This window comes from Quercus lobata, chromosome 5, assembly GCF_001633185.2.
Source record: "Quercus lobata isolate SW786 chromosome 5, ValleyOak3.0 Primary Assembly, whole genome shotgun sequence".
Taxonomy (NCBI): Eukaryota; Viridiplantae; Streptophyta; class Magnoliopsida; order Fagales; family Fagaceae; genus Quercus; species Quercus lobata.
In genome coordinates, this window is record NC_044908.1 from 24269646 (window position 1) to 24294154 (window position 24509).

General features: G+C 33.2%; 1 protein-coding gene across 1 annotated transcript; it reads left to right on the forward strand.

Annotated features, from left to right (window-relative positions):
* Positions 1-10933: 10933 nt before the first annotated feature.
* On the forward strand, positions 10934-14219 carry LOC115992213 (FCS-Like Zinc finger 10-like). Its single transcript, XM_031116307.1, has 3 exons — positions 10934-11145; positions 12442-13547; positions 13641-14219. The coding sequence occupies exons 2-3, from the start codon at positions 12505-12507 to the stop codon at positions 13789-13791; spliced, it is 1194 nt and encodes a 397-aa protein (XP_030972167.1). The 5' UTR covers positions 10934-11145; positions 12442-12504; the 3' UTR covers positions 13792-14219.
* The last annotated feature ends 10290 nt before the right edge of the window (positions 14220-24509 follow it).

Sequence of the window (24509 nt, forward strand, 5' to 3'; positions counted from 1 at the left end):
TAGGATGACCCCTTTGATGGAAGGAGAGAAGAAACAGAAGAAGAAGCAGAAACACCAAGATGTCCCCAGTGATGGAAGAGAAGAAGCAGCGGAGGCAAAAGGAGGCACCAGCGGAGGAAGAGAGGAGGAAGCAGGGATGCTTAGTCCCCGTACCAGCTCTGACTCCCATCAGGCAAGTGCCATATTAGTAGCGCTCGAGAGAGAGCGGATGGTACTGACGATGAGAAACCCCAGTGCTGTCGCATCAAAAATCTGATGCAACCAACACCTGCTTCGGATTTTGGCTGAAGACAAGGAGGCTTCTTTCTCGCCTTATCAAGGGGGAGAAATGTCTTGAGTCTCTGTCTCCCTTGCCCTGACCGGGCCATCTTGAATCTCGGAGAGACCGAGTGTTTTTGGAGAGGGTGTGGTCCCTTCACCCCCATCTTCGCCTCAGCCATATCACTCCCTAAGGCTTAATCCCACTGGTAGTGAGGACTTTGAGCACAGCTGGTGGTTTAGGAATTTGAAAAGATTGAGGGATCTGTACGCAAAGGAAATAACCTCCTACCTTGCTTCTTATATGGAAGGCAAGTCTGGTGGCATTTAATCTGTACAGATTTCCAAGAAAAGTTACAAACAAGATAATTCCCACTCAACTCCCAACGCCATCTACAACTGTTGGATTGGCGTTGCCTCGTAAAGGGAACTTATTAAAGACGCGCCTCATGCACCGAAACGGTAGAAGCACGACGTGAGTAAAACTAAAGGAATGTCTCATAACCAGGAGCATTTCCCAAGCAAATGAAAAGACACCGACATTAATGAAGGACAAGGCTGGACAAGCCGTGATATAGGCCTGACCTTACCAAAACCCTCTTCCCCGACCAAGGGGTCGGACAGTAGGATTTTGAGGGGCTATTGTGGGGCTAGAGAATTTGTGACCCCGGCCCACTTTACATTAGGGCCCAAGGTTCGAGTTGAGGAGAGGCATTGCCGAGAACATACAATGAAAGTCCAAATAGCCTAGAGATATAGCCGGGGATGATTTTGTCCTCTGCATCCCAAAGCGCTCCTGAAAGAAAGGGCAAGTACGGTATAAGAACAGTTTAGGGAAAAACCGAACACCTCCACATTGATGGAGAAATGACCCCTGGACAATATGGCGACAAAGGACAAAGGAAAGGCTGCCATTACTGCAATTAAATACTCTGCGCCTGACAGAGCAATGCTTTTCAGCTTTTACAACCACCCCCAACCACTTTGGGTATGGGCTGATAGGACAAGTATCAGCCCTAGAATGCTGAACCTACACGTGGACGTTGGAGGAAAGGTAAAGGCTAGTATAAAAAGGAAAGAGAAGCAATTCAGGGAAGGGGGGGACATATCGTCTCCCAAGCTATTGAATCCTAAAAAAGGGAGAACAATAAGAACATGAAACTCCTCGGACGAGGTCTAAGGACCGGAGCCGCTCAGGTTGTGCTGGGGGGAAAAGTCTTATTAGATACACTAAATTCACCCTCATGCAAACTACTATGAGCACCATGATTAACCACTATCCGGTGACCAAGGCCTAGCCTTTCAGTCCAAGCTCTACAAATTTTATTGTTTGGGCCTTTAACGTACGAACCCAATACCAGTTTGGGATCGTTACAAATTGAGTTCTTACATTATTTTTATTTGAAACTTTGCTGCCAAGTACCAACTATTTTAACCATATAAATCATAATTTATTTTATCCTATTAAAAGTATCATCTAATCTCATAAAAATTCATGTTAAAAAATTATTATGTAATATAAATTATCATTGTATTTTTTTGTAAACACTTATTTTATCGGTTAAACAAGTTAGGCATGCTAACATTTGATGATAAAGATGCCCAAACAGACATATACGACAGTATCCTTTGATTGAATCACTAACATACACTATACAAAATTTTAATTTATTAAAAATTGGAGTGCCGGTGGATTTTGTTTTTATTTTTTTATTAAACCTTATTTGCTTATATATTAAAAATTGCTTATAATATAGTTGTATTTATATATAAAAAAATTGAGATAAATTGTACATATAAAAATGAATAAAAAGATAAAAGAAAAGGCTTGTGTCACCGTTTAAAAAAAAATCAATGATGTATTTGTTATTTGAGGAAGTTTGACTTATTTATTTATTCATTTTTCCTCAATGAGGAAGCTTGAATTTCGATCAACTGTGGAATAATGGAATGTGTGGGGAAGAAGGGATTCTTTAAACAAATGTTAAAGAAGAAAAGACATTAAAAAAAATAAAAGGGATTAATTTTGTGAGATAATTAAGTTATCACTTTTTTTATTTTTCAATTATTTAGGCCTGGCAAAGAAGAAGTGTTTGACTTAGTGTGCAGTGATTACTAGTACTATATATCGTGCTTAAAATAATGAGAACTCTAAGTGCTAAGCACATCTTAAAAATTCAAAGATCAAAGGCAATTAATCATTTGGATGTTGATTTTGACAACACCGTTGCTAAGATTAAATACATGTATGTAGTTGTTGCTCAATTGCTCTCTCTCAATACAAAATTTCTCTACAACTCTAAATGTTGCATACTGGGATACTATTGGATTTTCTGCTTACATCAAATAGCATTTTAAAATATATAATTTGTATATTCTACTAAGTGTGAAAATAATTCATTATGAACATATGAGTTATCATGTTTTTGCAGGATGTTTACTTGGATGTTCCTTTTTTTTAAAGGGGAAAAAAATGGCAAAGAGGGATTTGAACTTTAAAAGTCTCCATTAGAAACATTAGAACATTACATTTGACATTAAAAAAAAAATGTGGATATTCTCTTATTTGTTTGTAAAAAGCTTAAGAAAATATAGATGTCTAAAACCATATATACAAGACCCCACATTTGTAGGCATGAAAATGTTTTTTTTTAATGAAAATATTATTCTCATTTAACTAAGGAATCTAATAAATAAATAAAAACTAACCTTGAAACTTAAAATTTAATTTGAAATGATTGAAAGGGTACTGTGTTTTTTTTTTTTTTTTGGGTCTACAAGGATTAATTTTTTTGCTCATAATTAACTAATCAAAGATATTTTTAAAAAATAGTGTACAAAATTTATATGAGTTTATATTAATTTAAAGCAAGGTTTTAATGCATTAGAGTCATAGTGGAATGGTTCATGCTATGCTCTTTTCTTTTCTTTTCTTTTTTTTACCCCAAAAATTGAATCACACCCTTTGAGTTTGGGTGAATTGTTATTTTCATCCCTAAAATTTAATTTTTGAATTTTAGTCCTTGAACTTTAACATTTTTATCAAATTAATCATTATATATCTCAATTGCCATCAATAAAATTTTCTTCAAGTCCAATAACACAACATTATATCACATATTGATATGGTGTTGGTTTTATAAATGATAATAAATAAAATGACCAACTTGACAAAATTGTTAAAGTTTAATGGCTATAATGACAAAATATAAACTTTTAGAGATGAAAATGACAATTCACCAAAACTTAAAGGATATATGATTTGCATCCTTACCTTTTTTTTCCCCAAAACTAATCAATAGACGTGCTTATCTTTTCTCTTTGACTCTTTTTGTTTTATGAATTCATGTGATGCTTTTGTTAATTGTTTTGCCCATGTTTTATTTAAAATTTTAGAGATAACGTTATTTGATACTTTCAAGAAAAAAGTAAAGCATAAAAAATATTTCAGGTTTATCTATTACTAGGTATTTTAGGGAGAATTATAATTATTACTCAAATATATATATATATATATATATCCTACAAAATTATTATTAGGAATAAGTCCTATGTAAATCTTATAAACCATTATGAATGATTTATATTATTGGGAATTATATTTCAAGAATTTGAAAATGGAATGGTATATATGATTCTTCAAACTAAACGCCAAATTAACGTTCTATCATTGTCCGGTTTGCTTTCCTATGACAAAGAAATGCTACCAACCCATTGCTACTTCTTTCCTTAAAAATAGAAAAAGCGTGAAACATTAAGCCAAACTGATTTTTCAGAGCAATTAATCATCAATTCCGATTTTTTCCCCCACAAACTAACAGATTTTTTTATTATTAGTAAATTACACATGTACTCATGAGTCCTGAACCCGTAACCTTACCTTCCACTCAAATACATTTTTTCTTTTATAAAAAAGTTTCAACTTATGATGTCTCTTTTAATATTTATAAAGAGATGAGATGTCATTTGAGCTACAACTCATTAGCAACCAACACGTTGCATTGTTTATACATTCCCATCTCATAGAAGAAAAAAAAAAAAAAAAAAAAGGTCAATACTAAACACACACAAAAAAAAAAAAAAAAATCAAAGATATCATAGAATTTCTTAATAGTGTTGACTGTATTATATATATATTTTAGTTGAAATTATATTTACTGTCTTCAATGTATAAAACAAAAACAATAAGTATAGAATACTAAATTTTCAACAAAATTTTTTACAATTATTAACATGATGTCATGCGATTGATACATAATAAAGGGTTTGGTTTACCTTTAATACTTTTTTAATTAGATATTTTTTTTATTTTAAATATACAATAACAAGCAGTAGTTGGTTTCAATCTCCATATTTTATTTAGTTAGTGGATAATGCGGTAATTTCTCATCAAAACAAAATGAGATTTTAGTTTAAAAAGTACTGAAGGTAAGCTAAACTCTATAATAGAAATGGTCTTAGTATTTGGCTTATGTGTATATGATATTAATCTCATCGCACATGCAAGTCTTAGTATTTGGCTTATGTGTATATGATATTAATCTTATCGTGCGAACTTATGTGTATATGATATTAATCTCATCGCACGTGCGAAATCTCATCACACGTGCTTCGCACGTGCGATGAGGTTCTTTTATTATTATCTAGTGTCATAATTTTTCACTTATTTTAATCAATTGTAAAAGAAAAATAAACTGAATAAATTAAAAACAATTTTTTAAGAGTAAAACATGAAGAGTGAAATTTAAATATAATCAGTTGTAAAAGGAAAAAAAAAAAAAAGAATTTGGTAACTGAAAAAGTGAAAAACTTTATTAGCATATTAAAAGCAATTTTTTTAGGAGTAAAACATGAAAAGTGGAATTCAATTGACAAATTATTTTTTTTTTTATGTATTTATCCAGTTAGTTGAAAAACTGGTAAGAGAATAAATTGAGGGTATTTTGGGCATCAAAATTGAGGATCTCAAATAGGGGAAGTCCCTTAAATAGCAGTATAGATGATATTCCAATAACAATTTTATATATATTAATAAAAAATACTAACAGATTATTATTTTAATATTAAAAATATTAAAAATAAGGGGTAATTACACTCCCATTCCTTGAGGTTTAAGGGAATGACACCCAACCCCAAGCTTGAATGGAAAAAACACTTCCCTCTCTTGAAGTTTAAAAAAATTAACACTCTCCCCTTTTTGTTTATATTAATAACGAAATATTCTAAATTTCTAAATAATCTCTTTATAAAAGTTTAACTATAGTTAATAAAAAAATAACTGATAAATTTAGAATAAAAAATGCAAAATTTATCAAGTACCAAAACACTTGCAATGACAAATCTTTTCATAACCTGTTGAAAAAAAATTTCATACTTAATATTTTATAATACACTTCAATTAAAAATTTAATACAATAAATTTAAATTTTGAAATGAAAGATAATTCTTAAAACTTGCCTTTAAACAAAAGGACAGGTAATACATAATATTTTTAATAATAATTTTAAAGAATTTGGTCATTCGAATGTCAGATAGAGAAAGTGTTTTTTTCCCTTTAAATTTGGGGTGAATTGTAATTTTTCAGACTTGAAGGGAGAGGAGTATTATTATCCCAAAAAATATAGCTGTAAATGTAATATTTTAAGTTTCTAACCTTGGTGAAATAAAAATGAATGGTTAAAATGTAATATCATTAAATGTGTATACCTTGTAATTAAAAAATAAATAAGGAAAAAGAAAAAAAGAATCTCGTCTCGTTTAAGCCAAACGGAAAACATCGCTGTAAATGGGTGCAGTAGACGTTGGTCAGTTATTTTTGAAAGCACCAGTCATCTTTGTCCTTTTGTGCTGACTCCCTTAAGAAAAGGTAAAGAAAGAAACTCTATGAAAAATTGAAAAGCTTTATTATTTTTATCATAGGAATTTCTAAGGTCTATGTCAATGGACCGTTCTAAAGTTCCGAGTGCACGAACCATTTGTAGACACCTCTCACCTATGCATAGCATCCAACTTGCTCCTTCATTAATAAGACCAAAATTATTCATCCATTTTTTTAAGGCCTCTATTCTCGTTGAGTAATTGAAATATGTATAAGAGTTAGATTCAAATTACACTTACTCTAACTAATGTTATACTACTTAATAATTTTTAATTGAATTTGTATTTTAAAAATTCTATTGTTGGATTACATATTTTTTTATGTTTTTAACATGCATGTAAAGTTTTGTGCTAATAGGATATTGTTTACCATTTGATTTATAAACTCATATTTTATACATAATTTTAAACCACAAAAAGTTAAATTTAAACATTAAATATTGATCTTTGATCATTAGAAATTTTTGTAAGCATAAAAGATATTAAAAGAAAATGTAATCCAACGGTGAATTTATTAAAATGCAATTATAATTGTAAGGACTCGATTTGTGACGAACCGTAGCGGTGTTGGGCTCGCACGTAAAAAGACCCAAACAATATCATTTGTAGAGCGTGGATTTGAAAGGCTAAGCCTTGGTCACCAGGCGGTGGGTTTTTCATGGTGTTCATGCATGGTTAAGTTTTCTTCACCCCTGGAGTCTTTCTCCTGGAGGGGGGCTGGAAGGCTCTGGTTTTTGGCCATTTTTCCCAGTCCCTTCTCTAGGTTACTTATTTTCCCTTTTATATCTGCCTGCGTTCATTGTCCTTCGTCCACGTATAGGGTCAACATTTCTAAGACTGATACTTGTCCCATCAGCCCATACCCAAAGTCGTTGGGGGTGGTTGTAAAAGCCAAAGAATATAGTTCTGTCAGGTTCAGAGTATTGAATGGCAGTAAGGGCAGCTTTCCCTGGATATTTTATATTTTTCTTCCAAGTTTTAATCCTATACCGTTTTTACCCCTCTTTTCGGTGGGATTTTGGGCCTGCCGAGGACTGAACTATCCTCGGCTGTATCCCGAGGCTATCTTGTCGAGCTTGGGCCATAGCCCTCCTCGGCTTGGGCTTTTGGTCTCCTCACGGGTAAATGGGTCTGGCCCATAAATTATTTGGGCCCCACAATAATAATTGAAAGTTTGAAACCATTAATACACTTGATATAAAATCATACACTTTCCATATTAAGATTATGTATCAATATCATATATATTAATGGTTTTAGATTTTCAATTAGCTTAACTATTAAGGTTTTCTCTTTGTTGAATAATTTTTTTTTTTTTTTTTTTGAGAAACAAACACACACACACACAAGGGAGAGAGAAATAGGTTCTAACACAAAGGTACACCATAACTTCACTCAAAAGCCATGATGGAAAGAACAATCATCGTGAAACAAACGTTACAAGTTTAAATCTTATCATATCTATATTATAAAAAAAAAGTGTACTCAAAGATAAAGCCATAATTTCAATTCGGAGGCCAAAGTATGAACCAAAAATATCTTGAAATTTAAGAATTAAAAAAAAAAAAAGTGCTAGGATTTAAAACTTAACTATTGAAAATAAAACCAACATTTATTCAATGTTAACAAAATATAAACAAGATAAGAGATACAAAATAATTATTTCTTAATGCATTTTTGAGGTAGAAGAGACTGCTTAACCAAATTGTTCAACAAGAGGGCTTGGCTTGGACGATTTTACCACGTGTGAACGACCTTCCTACTTTGGAACGCAGGAACATTGCCCAACAATACTCACCACACTAAGCAATCTAAGGAGCATCGAAGTGATGATTTGACAATCGAGTGAACTTTGTGGATGAAGCTCATGGTATTAGCTTGGAACTTCATAGACGATTATGACCATAATCAATGAGCTATGTCTCGGAAGGAAAGGTTGGGGATCGGAACCCATGAGCTACATTCACAGGGTTCAACAGCCATAAGCCCATAATCTCGTCCATGACTAGAATAATTCCCTTGATCTCACCCATGATGACCACATTATGCCCATTTATGCCACAATCAAGACAATGGCTACAATTAAAGAGCAACATGTGCCACCATCAAGTCTATAAATTCATGGAATTTCCAACAAAATAAGATCTAAAAAGAAAAATAAAAATATTCTCCTTTAATAAATCCACTAGCTTAAGTGTGACTTTAGATAGCAAACGCGGCTGGCGTTTGCTTTTCCAAACTGGGTCTCGTGTACTATTCATGGGACCCATAATCTCGCCCATGACTAGAATAATTCCCTTGATCTCACCCATGATGACCACATTATGCCCATTTATGCCACAATCAAGACAATGGCTACAATTAAAGAGCAACATGTGCCACCATCAAGTCTATAAATTCATGGAATTTCCAACAAAATAAGATCTAAAAAGAAAAATAAAAATATTCTCCTTTAATAAATCCACTAGCTTAAGTGTGACTTTAGATAGCAAACGCGGCTGGCGTTTGCTTTTCCAAACTGGGTCCCGTGCACTATTCATGAGACCCGTAAGTACGAAATTCAATAAATATAACTTTAAAATTAGGTTCCGCAGGCACTATTCATAGTTTAAAAATTATTTTGTTACAGTGTTTTTAGCAATAAGTTTTCAGTTTTCAGTTTTCAGTAATAAGCGATATCTAAATATACCCTAGGTTAGTGCCATCAAGCTAGGTTGACTTTCTTACATCACATACAGGTACTCCATTGTTGGGTGCTCTATTGATAGGTTAGCCATGTGATTGTTGATTCATCATAAATTTATTATATATCATCTATCAAAATGGAACTTGACATTATTTTAAATCTTGAAAATCGTATATGATTAAATTATTTACTAAAATTTTCAACAATATCTCTATTAATGTGTAAAATCAAAGAATTTTTCATAATATCTTCTTCACTTTTGTTGTGAAAACCTATATTTGTTAATATTCATGGTTGAATATACTTGTTCCATAGTTGCAGTGGAAAAGTTGGAAGAGCAAGCATAAGTACAACTATTTTATAAATGAGTTAGTAGAATGTTGATATTCTACTTCTTACCGACCATGGGGCACAATTTTATTAAAACAAAAGTACCTACTACCATCCCTATTAAAATTTGATGATAAAAAAGTTAATATGAAATATATTGACAAAAAAAGATTGAGGAAACACACATATCCATATGCGAAAACAATAAACTACCTTAAAATGTAAATAAATTAGTAGCATTAATTTAAGGTCCTTAGCCTCTTGTTTTTTAGTATGCCCTTAATTTATCCTATTTAAAAAAAAAAAAAAAAAATACTAAAGGATTTTAGTTGCATAAAACACCAAAAATATAGAAAAATTTTATTATAATTTTATGAATTTTTTGGGGTGGGGTTGAATGAGGGCCGCAGCATCATATAGCAACCGGCTATTTCTTTTTTCATTTTTTTTAACCTTTTTTGAGCCAATGAATTCTAAGGGATTAAGGGTAATGTTTTGGATACCTTATTTTGCTGAAACAGAAAAATTATTACGAAAATATATGGTGATATAAGGTAAGTTTGTTGAAATAGTACTGAGACTCATAAATATTGCCAAAAGTGTAGTTGGAGCTATGAATAGTAGTAAAAATAAGCTGAATAGTGAAATAATTTTAATTTTTAATCCTAACCCAAACACACACCAAGTATGTTTTTTGGGCCAAATTTTAAATATTTATATTAATACTTATTCAATTTGAGAATGATAAGGCAGAGCCCTATATATATATATATATATATATATATATATATATATATATATATAATTCAGGAGTCGAATCTATATAAGGCTAGGGGGTCATGTCCCGCATTGGTCCAAATATAACTCCAAGTCTCCAACCTCATCCATGTGTGTAGCATTGCATACTACACTAATGTTGAAATAGGGAGTATCTTGCATTTTTTTTTTTTTTTCTAGTATGCAAATTTTGATAAAATTCATTTAGAGTATTGTTCGATAAACCTAATTTTATTGATTTATTTTAAAAATAAATTATAATAAATAAATAAATAATTGAGTTTTTAAAAAGTTGCATATAATCAAATAAAAATAATTTGAAACAAATAAATGAATTAAAAATTAAGTATATTGATATTGGAGAGAATTTAAAAATTAAGAAAAAAGATACCATACTATATCCCTTTATGGGTTAATTTTAAGATATATCATGTTCTATTCAGCAAAAGGAAAAAGGAAAAAAGAAAAAAGAAAAAAAAGGATATGTCAATTTTTTTTTATAATCCGATAATTAAGGGTGGGAGAATTTAAATTCAAAATATCTCTATTAAAAAATATATAAAATTAGTTGAATATTTAAATTACAATATTATTGACCTAATTTTTAAGAAGTGTTATGTTCATATCATTTTCATAATACTTTTATAAAAAAATCATAAGTGGTAAGTTGTTATTAGTTTTAATTCACAACTTAAATTATTTTTTACCCGTCCATATCAACTAATAACAATCTACCACATAAATTTGTTGTGAAAGTATTGTGAAAATGTAGTAAATATACCGCATTTCTCTAATTTTTTAGTAAAGTTGAAAATGGGTGGTCAAATATGTAGCGTACCAATCTTTTGCGTGTGAAATGAATACACGAGAAGCCGCGTGTTGTTTAAACACCGATGGTTGGAATATACGTAGTTTTATACTATACGTTGTGCTATGCGTCTAGCTTTGTTAATCATGAGAGAGAGAGAAAGTGAGGAGTATATCAGAAGCCTCAGTGCCTCACTGTTTCTCTGATTTTGATGCATACAAGAGAAGGAAAAAAAAATAGAATTTTTTTTTTTTCCAACTAATAAAGAAAAACAAAAATTTATATTGATAGGTGTGCTAGGCAAGTTTTTAAGCACTTTGTCAATATCTAGCTCTGCTGCATTTGGATTTTCTCTTCAGAGTCTGGGCTCAGAACCTCATCCATGAAGTTTTCCTGAGGTTAAACCCAGGTGGGTTTTGTTTAAATTTGTCATTTTCTATGGTTTTGTAGCTTTTGCCACTGATCCATTTGAATGCATTATTGGGTTTTTTTGGGGACCTTAAAAAATGGGTCTTGATTTTAAAGCTCAGAAAAGATTGATCATTTTGTAAAGCTTATTACTGTTCATGTATGTGTTCTTGGGGTTTCATTTTGATGCATGCATGGAGGTTTTTGGTTTTGGAAATCAATCCTGCTTCAGTGATTTTTAGGTACCCTTTTGATGCATTTGGTTGATTGATTAATCAATTTTTGTTCTTGGGCCTGAACAAAAAGGTTTTGTTCCTCTTGATTGCTTTATCAACCCAGGCATGTTTAGATGATTTTTTTTTTTTTTTTTTGGGAAAATCAGGGGGTTAAGGGTGCTTTTATGTGTATAATATATATCTGATCTTAGTGTTCTTCTACATAGATAAGATATATTTGATATTCCCATAATGGGTTCCTTGTTTTAAGCTTAATGCAATACTGTTTCTGTGGTTTCAGAGCTTTCTTGAATGTTTCTATTGGAGTTTCTCATGGGTTTTATGGGGGTTTCTTGGGTAATTATAATCTGGGAAAATTTTTATCTTGATGATCAATCTATGGTAGCTTCAATTGTTCTTATTTCTGAATGTTCTACAGAGATTTTAAATTTGGGTTTCTAGATTAATGGTTAATTAGTTTCTTTCTTTGTTAGATGCTCATGGATTGAAGATTTATTTTGTTTATATTGATTTTGATTTGACTTCTGGGTCTAAGGAACTCTTTGTTCCTTTTTTTCCCCCAAAAAAATAAAAAATAATTTTATCTTGCTTTCAATGGATTAATGGTTCTGAACTATTGAATTTGAATTGGAAATTCAAAAGCTTTCCTTTTCTTCATCACTAATGACTTATCTGATAGTAGAACCTATAATCGGTTTTCAAGGAAGCTTTCCATAAATGGGTACCTTGTTTTAAATATATTTTAGTATTCATAGTGTTATTTTCTTCAAGCCCCATTAATGGCTCTATACATTGTGGCACATTCTTTGGACTAAAGAAATATGATATGTGATCTTTTCTTCTATTAGTTTAATCAATATCTGGAATCTCCATTTCCACTTCTACCTCAATGTACAACTGGAAACCTCCATTTGGGGTAGCTACATCAACAAGCAGTGTTTATCACATCTTGTTTTAACTAGTTCATAGCTGCTTGGTCATTGTTTACAGTTTTGCTCATTATTTTAATTGCTTTGTGATTGATTTTATACTATTTTTATTATTACTTTCATTTGATGCAGTGAGGAATAAGAGGACTGAGGTTTTTAGATAATGCTGAGGAAAGACATATTGACAGTAGTCTGATGGCTGATTCTGATTCAGAGTCTTTGCAATCTGATGTATTGGGCCTGAGAAATATAAGCAGCTCACTTTTCAGTATTCCTGGTTTCATTGTAGGGTTTGGTTCAAAATGTTTATCGGAGTCGGACTCAGTCAGGAGCCCTACATCTCCTTTGGATTTGAAACTTTTTTCAAATCTTAGTAATCCGTTTAGTCTTAAGTCCCCAAGATCACAATTCCAAAGTGGGCAACGAAAGAAGTGGGATTGCAATAAAGTAGGCCTTGGAATTGTAAATTCACTCTTGAATGAAACCAAACCTTCTGTGGAAGTACTTGATTCACCTCGGAGGAAGAATGTCATTTTTGGACCACAAGTGAAGACCAACATTCATAATACCCCAAAGCATTACCTTGAATCACTTAATTCTTCTGCAAAATCCAATTCTTTGCCTAAAAATTACATCTTTTCCCCACTTCGCAAAACCAGGACTCTTAGTCCCCAATTAGGTGGCGCAAATGTTGTCTTTGGGGTTGAAGGAGTTTCTTCAGAAGTTGAACCAATTAAAACTATTACATCTTGCTTGTCGGATACCACCAGGTCTTCCTCCTCACATATTGACTTAACTCAGACTTGTAGTTTGAGTTTGAAGAATTTTTGTCCTGAGAATAAAACTTCCATAATGAGTTCACCTTTGGTAATTAGTGAAGGTTCACAAGTAGTAAATTCTTTGGGTAACAAACCAAGTTCGCTTCCAATTCCGATTGGCTTGAGCCATGGGCTTATAGATTCTCTTTCTGCAAAAGAGATAGAGCTCTCTGAGGATTATACCTGTATAATTTCTCATGGTCCAAATCCTAAAAAAACTCATATTTTTGGTGACTGTGTTTTGGATTGTCCCACAAATGAGTTGGCCAATTTTGGTAAGAAGGAAGAATCAGGGGTTAAATCGCCTGAAGTGCCTAAGAATCCAAATGGAATAACCCCATCTCACTCTGATGAGATTTTCAGCTTCTGTTATTTTTGCAAGAAAAGACTGGAAGAGGGGGAAGACATTTACATATACAGGTTTGTTTTGTTATAACTTATAAGCTCTCTATGCCCTTTCTGGTTTACTCTATGCCAGATTTTGAGGCTTTGGTTTCCTTTGATTTCTTGCAGAGGTGATAAAGCATTTTGCAGTTTTGAGTGCCGTGCTGAGGAGATTTTTGCCGAGGAATCAGAGATAGCTTACAATAACACTTCTGAAAGCTCTCCTGAATCAAGCTACCATGAAGATTTCTTCATAATGGGTATGCCCTTTGCTTCATAATGGGCTGTGATTGCTGTCTCCAGGCTCCCATGTCAGTGATTGATGAAGTTGTCAAACTGGTGCAGCTAGATCATCTATTTATAAAGAGCTGTGTATGTTAATCTGTTTGCAGCCATGGATGATCTCTAGTACATTTTGTCATTTGCTAGTTGTGTTTCAACTTTTTGCGGTATGGGCAAGTCATGGTAGGCACGGCGTAGAGCTTTTTCTGGAGACAATAGATATAGTCCGAAGCTTCTTGTTTGTCCTATAATTTTGATTAGATGGGTTGGAAGTGGCTGGAAGCCCTCGCCCATCAGTTTTCTTATCTTTTGTATTCCTGCCTTTGCCCTTGGTGAGAGTTCATGTAGCAGCTTTTGAACCTAATGAACTCGTTAATGCATGCATGCGGCATTTACAAATTAAATGGAACTTACTTATTTGTGATATCTCTTACTTGATCTTTGACAATTAAAAGCTCGGAAATGATGACGGTTCTTGTTTCTTGATCCTGCAAGAGATTTAAAAATATGTTTTCTCATTTCTGTCTTGATATAATTCCTACATAGCTAACCTAATGACAGTCTTTTGCTTACTAAGACTTGGTCCAGTAATACAAAATGCCTTATGAATATTGACAACTTGAATGCAGGACTTTTGCTATAGCTGATAGTTTGTAAAATCGATGGTTGGATTCTTGCTATGTTTATTAAACTTTAGTGCTTTCTTGATTCCTTTTCAATAGCTAGAAACATTTGAAAGAGGCATATTACTGTAACCCAAAAAAAGCTCAATCATCATTTCATCTTGTTGCAATTAGAGTTTGTGCAGAGTCTGCAGACTAGTTTGTGCTTTTTTATGGACTACTCTATCTGGCAGCCGGAGCTTTATTTTTTTCTTTGATTTTTTTTTTAATGAATCAGTTTGAGTTATTGTTTGTTGCATTCCAGGAGTCTTATAACATGCAGAGCTCTCACTCTATCTTGTGTGCAAAAGACACGTTACTAACTAGACAACAAGCTTAACACATATTTCCTTTGCACTTCTACAACATAGCATAAGCTAATCATGAATTTCTAAGTCTCAGCACCCCAAAGCACCAAGAACACCATCTAGTACCAAAAACATCTCAATTTTGAAATATTATATTCAACTTCTAAAATCAGTACCCTTTAAAAGGGATTATTAATTGGTTTTCAAAGTTAGTACATAATTTGACTAGAACCTTGATCAATAAATTATAATAACAGCTATAGAAGTCATTTCTAGTCCTATATTTTCATATTATGCAATCATGATCTTAAGCACCTTGCTCTGTCCTTGGTGTGTAAATTATATTTAGCTAACCAATATTGTAAAGAAACACCAACGAATTAAGTAATTAGCATCCTTTTCAAAGCACTAACCTTTGTGGTGGTCTCATGGACTAATGGACTGGTGTATATCAAATGAAGCTTTGAACAATTGAACCCCACACATGATTGCAAGTCGGTTGTTAGGATAACAGAAGTACCGAGGCCAGAACTCTTAATGTGGGCTTTTTCCTATTTAATTTAAAATAATAACAATGATATAGTTTAATTTATAAATTGAAAAATGAGGTGTCCTACTCCAATATCACCCCCCCAAAAAAATAAAAGTTGCCCCATTGATCTTTATATTTTATTTTTTAGTGTTTTTATGAGATCATCAATAAGAATAGGGGTACTTGAGGCACCTAAAAGAGATATACAAAGTAAGACTATTTATTTGTTTGGTCAAAAAAAAAAAAAAGAAGAATAAAATCAGAACTAAGATAGTTAATTTATTTTATTTTAAGAAAAAATGCCTAACCCCATTTATTCTTTTTTCTTAATGAGGAACCCTTCTTCATTTAGCTCACTTTGATGGGTTTTGACTTCTGAGTCAAAAAAATGTAGATAGTCAAGTAGTCAAGTGATTTGGACATGGGTTTTAGCTAATCTGAATATGTTCCTGTCAGGTTTTACTAATCTTGAATATATTCTGCTTGAGTGGGCTGATCTTTCACTCTTTTCACATTTGTTGAGAGAAGAAGAGGCTAAGAAGATTATAAAAAGGTTCTGACGTGGCAATTTATCATACTTGGATTTAGGATAGAAAAGCATTTTCCTTACTTGGCATATTTGTATTGGTGGAAATGCCAAAAGGAAAAAGAGTCTGATCCAGCTTATATGGACCATAGTCTGAAAAGAGCTCTAGATTAGTAAAATATTTCGGAATTGCCATACTATGCCTAATAAAATGCCTCAACAAACAAAACCTGTTGTCACACTATAATTTTCTTTACAAAGAGTAAGACTACTATAGACAGTATTTTTCATAACAGTTTTTACATCAATAATTGTGTTAGTTGTTTTTTACCATTTATTTTCATATGAGCTGCGATTAACACCGTTTTGTTATTTATCAATAATAGTTTGTCATGTTGTCATCTTGACAATTGTAAAATATTTTATGAAAATTTCTGGGTTCTAAGCTATTGATACAATGTTAGTTTGAATTACTTCTGGATTAGTAGTATTTAGGTTGGTTTTTTGATTTTTTTTTTTCCTTCTTTGTAACCTGGGTAATTGGGTATGTTTTGGTTTTGTTTTACTTTTGTCATAACAAAAATAAAAGGAACACGAACACCCTCTTTGGCTCTTCCCTTGAGGAAAATAATGTATTGGTGCCAAAAAAGTGAGAATAGACAATTTGCAATTTTTTTTTTTTTGTGGGAAAAAAGAAAAAAAAAAGTACTTAAAAGAAAAACCAATGAAGAATTAGTACTTGACGAAGAAAATACCTAGATTGCACTAGCCAGTAGCCACTAGCCACTTCAATGTTTAATTGCGTTATCGAACATTGTGATGGTTCACTTGTGTTGGAAGCTTATGCATCTTTCGAGGCTACAATTGCACATGCCAATAGATATAGAAGTGCATAGCAATCATAATTTACATTTCATAGGATATGCCAATTTTTAGAGAAATATATATTTTTTTAAAGTTGTAATTTGTAAAAGAATAAACACATTTGTTGGAACTGTTAACTTTGTTCGCAAGTCATTGCAATTTGCAATTATCTCATTGGGGTTCTACTCTTACCGACGCACTTATTGATAAGCCTTAGTAATGGTGCTTTGCATTGTTATGTGAAAAACAGACAGCATCTACTTTGCCCTTAAAAAATTGCATGATACCTTTGTTTTAAGCACTTACTATATATATATTAAACATTGGAATCGGGTTATTGCTTATAACAAAAGATTATTACAATTCCAAAGAACAATCTCCTTGCCATTAACTTTTGTTAATGCTTCACTTAAAATATTTATATACCTAACTCTTTGCATTGACCTCAGCAATTAAAAAAAAAAAAAAAAAACTCTTCACATTGAAAGTATAAACAAGGAATCACGTACCAAATCAAATTACTTTTTTCCCTATTTATGAGAAACTTTTTTGTTTTTAATTGGTTGGAATACTCCTACTACTACCTGAACGGCTGAATCCTTCTCTCTCTTAGTTAACCCCAAATTACTAAGAGGTACCACTTGAACTAAAGAGTGGTCATTTTTATGAGAAACTGATAACACCATTATTGTGTAAAAATTAATTGTTCACAACTATTGAGATTATATCTTATGATTGATGCATAATAAAAATGTTGTTGATGATGAGTTTATATGAAAGTGATGTTACACTGATCATCATTTATTGTAGGCAGATGGAACAAGAAATAGAAGTATGGAGCTCAGATTTCCAATGACTCATGGGTCCGGAAACATGCTCAAACGAAATGACCTATTCACTAGACCAAATAGCAACTAGTAAGATTGGTTGGAGGCACTACAAAGATTAAGACAATGAAATGATTCACATAATAAACTCAGAAAAATTGCAAAGTAACTAGATGATGGAATGCATACCTTCCTTATACCCCTCTAATGTTAATTGAGGTGACATAATTTTAGGGTGCCTTCCTTACAACTTTGAGGAGGGATAACCTTGTTACTTTACATCAAACGCTTTATGGGGGGTTTGTGATTGTGAGGATTAGTTAATGCTGGACGAAACAAATAGTCATTTTTCTGATGCTCCTTTTAGGTAGACGAGGTTGGCAACTGACCTCTATCTATGTAAGTCCTTTTCCCTAGTAGAGGCTGAGGTAGACTATCATAATGAGAGATTTAATCATTCTAAGCACAACTCAATTGTACTAGGATATTTTGACCGAAGGGTCATACTTGGAGATGTGATCGATCAGTTAGCTTGAGCTCAATAGAAGGCATTTGGGTTAAGCTTCACACTTTTAGGCTGTACCCTTTGAGTTGGACCGAGGGGCGGAACTAGGATTTTTGGTTTGGGGGGCCAAGATTAGGCCATCAAATCGATTTGAAATTTAAAAATATCAAAGAATATATGTGTGTGCACACGTTCATACATTAGTTTATAAAAAAAGTTAAATCTTTTACTCTAAACTAAGTCATATATATATATATATATATATGTTGTTTACAAAAGTTACATGTTTACAAAATTATCTTATATGAGAGTTTTACATATTTCTAACTTCTATTGATTATACAAAAGCTCACTAATTTTCTATAGGCATGTATACCAAACATTCAAAAATGAATTAGCATTTTCATTGAAAGTTATGCTTGACGATGGTTTTTCATAAAATACAATTCTTGGTAGTGAAAATATTAACAATTTCTTTTCTTCTTTTTTATTTTTTCAAGGAGAAGAAAATTGTCATAGACAAGGGTCACTTAAAAAATAGGAATGAGAAAGGGAATGGAAAAGCTAAGCTTAACTAATGGCTTAACATAATTGACATAAGGGAGAGTATCAATATATAGTAAAAAGCTATGGTAAAATTAAGCGTGCGTTTGTTTCAGCTTTTAGAAGTTGAAACACGCTTTTTGAAACCAAAAAAATAAAATTTGTTTTTGGTAAGGTTTTAAAAGTTTATTTTTCTAAAAAGCCGCATTTTGAAATGTGAAGGAAGAGTACTTTAACAATGGACAACTCTTAGAAACTTTTGCAAAAGCCAATGCGTGTTTCATAAATATTACTGTTGGAGGTAGTGTTCAATTACCAAATTGCCCAAATATTTTATTGAAAATCCAATTTTACCCTTTCATGAATCAAAGGATAACACCTCTTTGGAGCTCACCTCATGCTAGATTCCTCTCACCCAAATATGTCTTATATATATATATATATATATATTTACTCAATATTTACAATGGCTAACAATAAAATCATTTCAGATCTTTTCTCTCTCAAACATCTTTAAACTCAATTTCAATCAAAATACAAACTCAAATCACAATTTCAAAATTAATCAAACTAGGGAAAAAAAAAATCTGACTTATCTGAGCCGCGGTGGGGAGGAGGACAAGCAGTGGTGGGGAAGAGGACAGGCATGTGTGAACAACCGCCGGCGATCTCTGTGTGTGTAACTGTGAGAGAGAGAGAGAGAGAGAGAGAGAGAGAGAGAGAGAGAGAGAGAGAGAGAGAGAGAGAGAGAGAGAGAGAGAGCTTTTGGTATCCATATGTTCTAGAGTGGACAATGGTAGAAAAGAAAAGCAAAAGTAAAAGTGAAGATAGAGAGTTACGTGTGTGGAGTAGAAAAAAAGAGGAAAAATAAATAAATAAAAGAAACGTGTGGATGGAAAAAAATTAAAGAGATAGGGAAAAATAAAATAAAGAATAAGAAATTAAAATTGAGAAATACTATTGCAATATTTTCACAATATTTTTACAATAAATCTTAAATGATGAGTTGTTACTAGTTAATATTGGTGAGAAAAAAATTAATTTAAGTGGTGTGTTAAAATTAAAATCCCTTATATACTTAATCAAAAATTGATTTTTGAGTAAGTATATGAAGTAGTTGATTTAAGTATGAAATAAACTCCCTTATATATATATATATATTGTCATTTTTGGTATTTCACCTCTCAAATTGCCACTTTTGTAAGTGCTAGTCAAACACTTAGGTTATGTTTGGTAACAGTTTTTGTTTTCTATTTTCAAAAACTTGTTTTTCAGAATAAAAAAAAAAACAATTTTCTTGTATTTTTGAAATCAAAAACATGTTTGGTTAGTTGAAATTAAAAAGATAGTTTTTTTGAAAAAAATATAGAAAATACTAAAATATGTTGTTATTAGGATTTGAACTTTAATACTAACTCATTAAATGAAACAGACTCATTAAATTAAATGCGTGCTTTCATTGACTTTTAAAAATTAGAAACTGAAAACAACTTTTTGCATGTTTTCAGTTTCCTTCACAAATTAGGTTTTGAGAACAGTTTTTATTTTCTATCCATTTTGGGTTGCCAAACAAGTTTTTAGTCTCAAAAATAGAAAATAGTTTTTGGAAATAGAAAATAAAAGGAAAAAACAGTTACCAAACATACCCTTAGCTTTTTCAAAAAATACCTTTTAACAGCTTTTACCGAGCACTCAGCTTTTACAAAAAGCCCAGTTTCATACCGCATTTTTTAAAACCCCCACTTAAAAAAAAAACACAATATCAAAAAGCTGAACCAAACTCACCCAAAGTTAATAGATTAAAAAATGAGTAGATAGTATGACTTCAAGTTTGCAAAGCAAGCTTGAAAAGATCACTTAATGAGAGTAGGTGTAGGGGCCGTTAAGGATAAGGTTGCCAGCCCAAAATAATGGTGTCATGTAGCTGTGATGTAGCTGCATAAATTCAAATTTAAATCAGATCCGTGTAGCAGTTGTAGATAGATATTTCAGTTTTTGATTTGAATTGTAACAGAGTTTTAGATTGAGATATGATAAGATAGGATATGGTAGAGTTATTTATATTTTGAACTTCCTTTGTATTTGAATTTGTATATTTGTATAACTCAAATTTAAATCAGATCCGTGTAGCAGTTGTAGATAGATATTTCAGTTTTTGATTTGAATTGTAACAGAGTTTTAGATTGAGATATGATAAGATAGGATATGATAGAGTTATTTATATTTTGAACTTCCTTTGTATTTGAATTTGTATAGTTGTACAACTCTATAAATGATAAGTCCCAAATCAGATTGGATTGGGTTTGCAAATTATATCAAATAACTGTTGTCCTTACATGGTGTCAGAGCTGTTTGTAACTCATGTTTAATTTTTTTTTTTTCCTCATGGCCTCTTCCTCAACGTCCACTACCTCTACCCTAAACACAATGACTACACCTTCTCCCACCACACTCACTCCCATTCATCACCTCATTACCATCAACTTAACCCGTGATAACTACCTATTATGGAAAGCTCAAATTGTTCCATATCTCAAGGGGCAACATCTCTATGGCTATATCGATGGAAGCACTCCTGCTCCGCCTCAATCTCTCACTATTGAAGCCGATGGAGACGTACAAGTCATCCAAAATCCGGACTTCGGTCACTAGTATTTACAAGACCATATGATCCTCAGTGCCATAATATCCTCCCTCTCTGAGTGTATTCTGGCTCATATGGTCAAATTCAACACATCAAGGGACGTGTGGCAAGCCCTAGAGAAAATGTTTACCTCTCAGTCAAGGGCTTGAACAATGCAAATCCACTATCAACTCGACACTCTGAAGAAAGGCAATTCCTTAATTGCTGATTATTTTCACCAGTTTACAACATTGGTTGATACACTTGCTGCTACTGTTCATGCCTTGAACAATTTGGAAATCATCTCTTTTCTTCTAGCTAGTCTAGGATCTGAATATGTTTCCTTTGTTACATCTGTGACCACAAGAGTGGATCCTCTCACTGTTGATGAATTATATGGGCATCTGTTAGCTCATGAATTGTGGCTTGAACATCAACAACTCCAACTGTTGACCTTTAACTTGCCGGAGCAAATGTTGTAGTAGGACGTGGAAACTCCCACGGTGGCAGTGGCGGTGGCAGTCCTTTTCAATTTGGCCGTGGGTCTTCCTCTGGCACTCAGAAAAATTCTTGAGGTTGTGGGCGTGGAAATGGTTCTCCAACAAACCGTCCTATGTGTTAAGTTTGCCACAAACTTGGTTATATGGCTTTGAAGTGTTATCACAGGTTTGGTAATTTTTATTCCGCCAATCCTAGCAGCAACATGCATGCCTTGCTCACTACTCCTCAGACGGCTCCTAATCTCAATTGGTACTCGGATTCTAGAGCCACTCATCATCTCACTGCTGATCTTGCAAACCTGAATGTGAAGGCTGACGAGTATCATGGTCCTGATCAAATTTGCATTGGTAATGGTCTTAGTTTGACTATAAAACACATTGGTTTTACTCATTTATCTACTCCAACTTCTTCCTTTCTTTTAAATGATGTTTTACATTTTCCCCATATTACCAAAAATTTGATTTCTGTTCACAAATTTACTACTGACACAAATACAATAATTGAATTTCACCCTACTCATTTCTTTGTGAAGGATCGCACAACGGTGAAGGTTTTGCTACATGGGCTGAGTAAAGGTGGACTGTATCTATTTCCTCCTGCTTTAAATAAAATTCCTTCGTCGTCTTCTGCCTTTGTTGGTGAACGTACTTCTCCAAATCAATGGCATTCACGTTTGGGACATCCTGCTTTTAGAGTTGTTTGTCATGTTTTTTCTAGGTTTAGCTTGCTTTTTAGTTCAAATAAAACTGTTCACTCTTGTTCTGCTTGTTTCAGTTCTAAGAGTAAACAACTTCATTTTGCTTTATCACGTACTCAAGTTAATTCTCCCTTGGAATTAATTTTTACTGATGTTTGGGGTCCTTCTCCTATTTGTTCTAAATCTGGTTCTAAATACTATGTTTCTTTTATGGGTGCTTACAGTCACTATACTTGGCTCTATCCCATGACAAATAAAAGTGATGTTCTCTTTATTTTTATTAAATGGCAAAAATATGTTGAACGATATTTTAATACCACAATTAAAATGGTTCAATCTGATTGGGGTCGAGAATATCGCTCTCTATTTTTGCAAAATTGTGGCATCACTCACTATGTTTCTTGCCCTCACACCCATCAACAAAATGGTGTTGTTGAGCGTAAGCATCTTCATGTTGTCTAGCTTTACTGTATCATGCCAAGGTTCCACTTCAATATTGGGATGAAGCTTTTCAAACAGCGTGTTATTTAATTAACTGTCTTCCAACCTCCATTCTAAAGAATTAATCTCCTTTTGAAAATCTTTTTCACCAAGCCCCTGATTATAATTTTTTACGTGAGTTTGGTTGTTCTTGTTGGCCAAATTTGAGACCTTACAACTCCCATAAACTTCAACCACGTTCTATTCCATGTGTTTTTCTTGGTTATAGCTTGCTTCATAAGGGCTATAAATGTTTGCATCTCTCTTCAAATCGTGTTTATATATCTCGTGATGTTATTTTTGATGAAACACACTTCCCTTTTATAGTCAGTTCTGTTGCCTCTCAATTAAATTCCATGACATCAGGTGCAAATTCATCTCAGGTATAGCCTACCAGCACTGGACAGTATTTCCTACCCGTGTTGGGCCTCAATTTTCTCATACACCCCTTTCTTAAGCTTCGGTCCATTCTCCACTTGCTTCTACTGTAACTCTCGGCCCAATAGGTGCAGCCCAGCCTGCCTCTTACCCTATAACTACATTTGATTAGGTACATGCCTTATCACAGATTCACGCCTCCTCACAAATTCATGCTGAGTCTTCTATTTCGGATCTCCCTTCGCTTAGTCAGCCCTCTGCCACTTCACACCCGGATTTGTCTTTTCATCCCATGACTACTCGTTCCAATAATCACATCTCCAAGCCTAAGTCCTTCACTGATGGGACTGTGAGATATCCTTTGCCTCATGCTCTCCTTGTAGATGGTGTTAATGTGAATGTCTCGGCTGAACCAACTTGCTACACCTCGGCAGTGAAGGATCCTAAATGGTGTGTTGCAATGAATCTTGAATTTGATGAATTACTCAAGAATCAGACTTGGGATCTTGCTCCTTCTCATCTTGCTCGGAATATTGTTGGTTATAAGTGGGTGTTTTGGATTAAGAGGCTTGCCGATGGCTCAATTGAACGATACAAAGCCTGTCTCGTTGCCAAGGGCTTCCATCAAGTTCTTGGTGTTGATTATGGTGAGACTTTCAGCCCTATGATCAAACCCACTACGGTATGCACAGTCTTGTCTCTTGCTGTGTCTAAAGGTTGAGTTTTAGTGTTTTACGTCAATTTGATGTTCAAATTGCATTTTTACATGGCAATCTGTATGAGGATGTTTACATGTCTCAACCTCCGGGGTTTTCTCATCCTCAATTCCCTAATCATGTCTGCAAATTGAAAAAGGCGCTCTATGGGTTAAAGCAATCTCCTCAGGCGTGGTTTTCTTGCCTCAGTTCTCGGTTACTTGCATTGGGTTTTCATGGTTCACAGTCTGATTCCTCTCTGTTTATTTATCATAGTGCTGTTGTCACTATTTATTTTCTAATATATGTGGATGATTTAATTGTTACTGCATCTCAACCTTCGGCCATTGATGCTCTGCTTTGTCACTTGCAACTTGATTTTGCCATTAAAGATTTGGGCAATTTGAATTTCTTTCTTGGTGTTGAAGTCTTGCCTCTTTCTAATAGATTGTTGTTTTCTCAGAAACAATATATTATGGATCTTTTAGGCAAAACAAAGATGCTAGAAGCAAAGCCCCTTAGTTCTCCAATGGCTTCCTCCACTAACCTCTCTGCCTTTGAAGGGGATCCTCTCC

Coding starts and splice junctions, on each gene's coding strand:
- LOC115992213 (XM_031116307.1), top strand. CDS start 12,505: ATGGCTGATTCTGATTCAGAGTCTTTGCAATCTGATGTATTGGGCCTG. Junction 13,548..13,640: donor GAAGACATTTACATATACAG/GTTTGTTTTGTT, acceptor GATTTCTTGCAG/AGGTGATAAAGCATTTTGCA.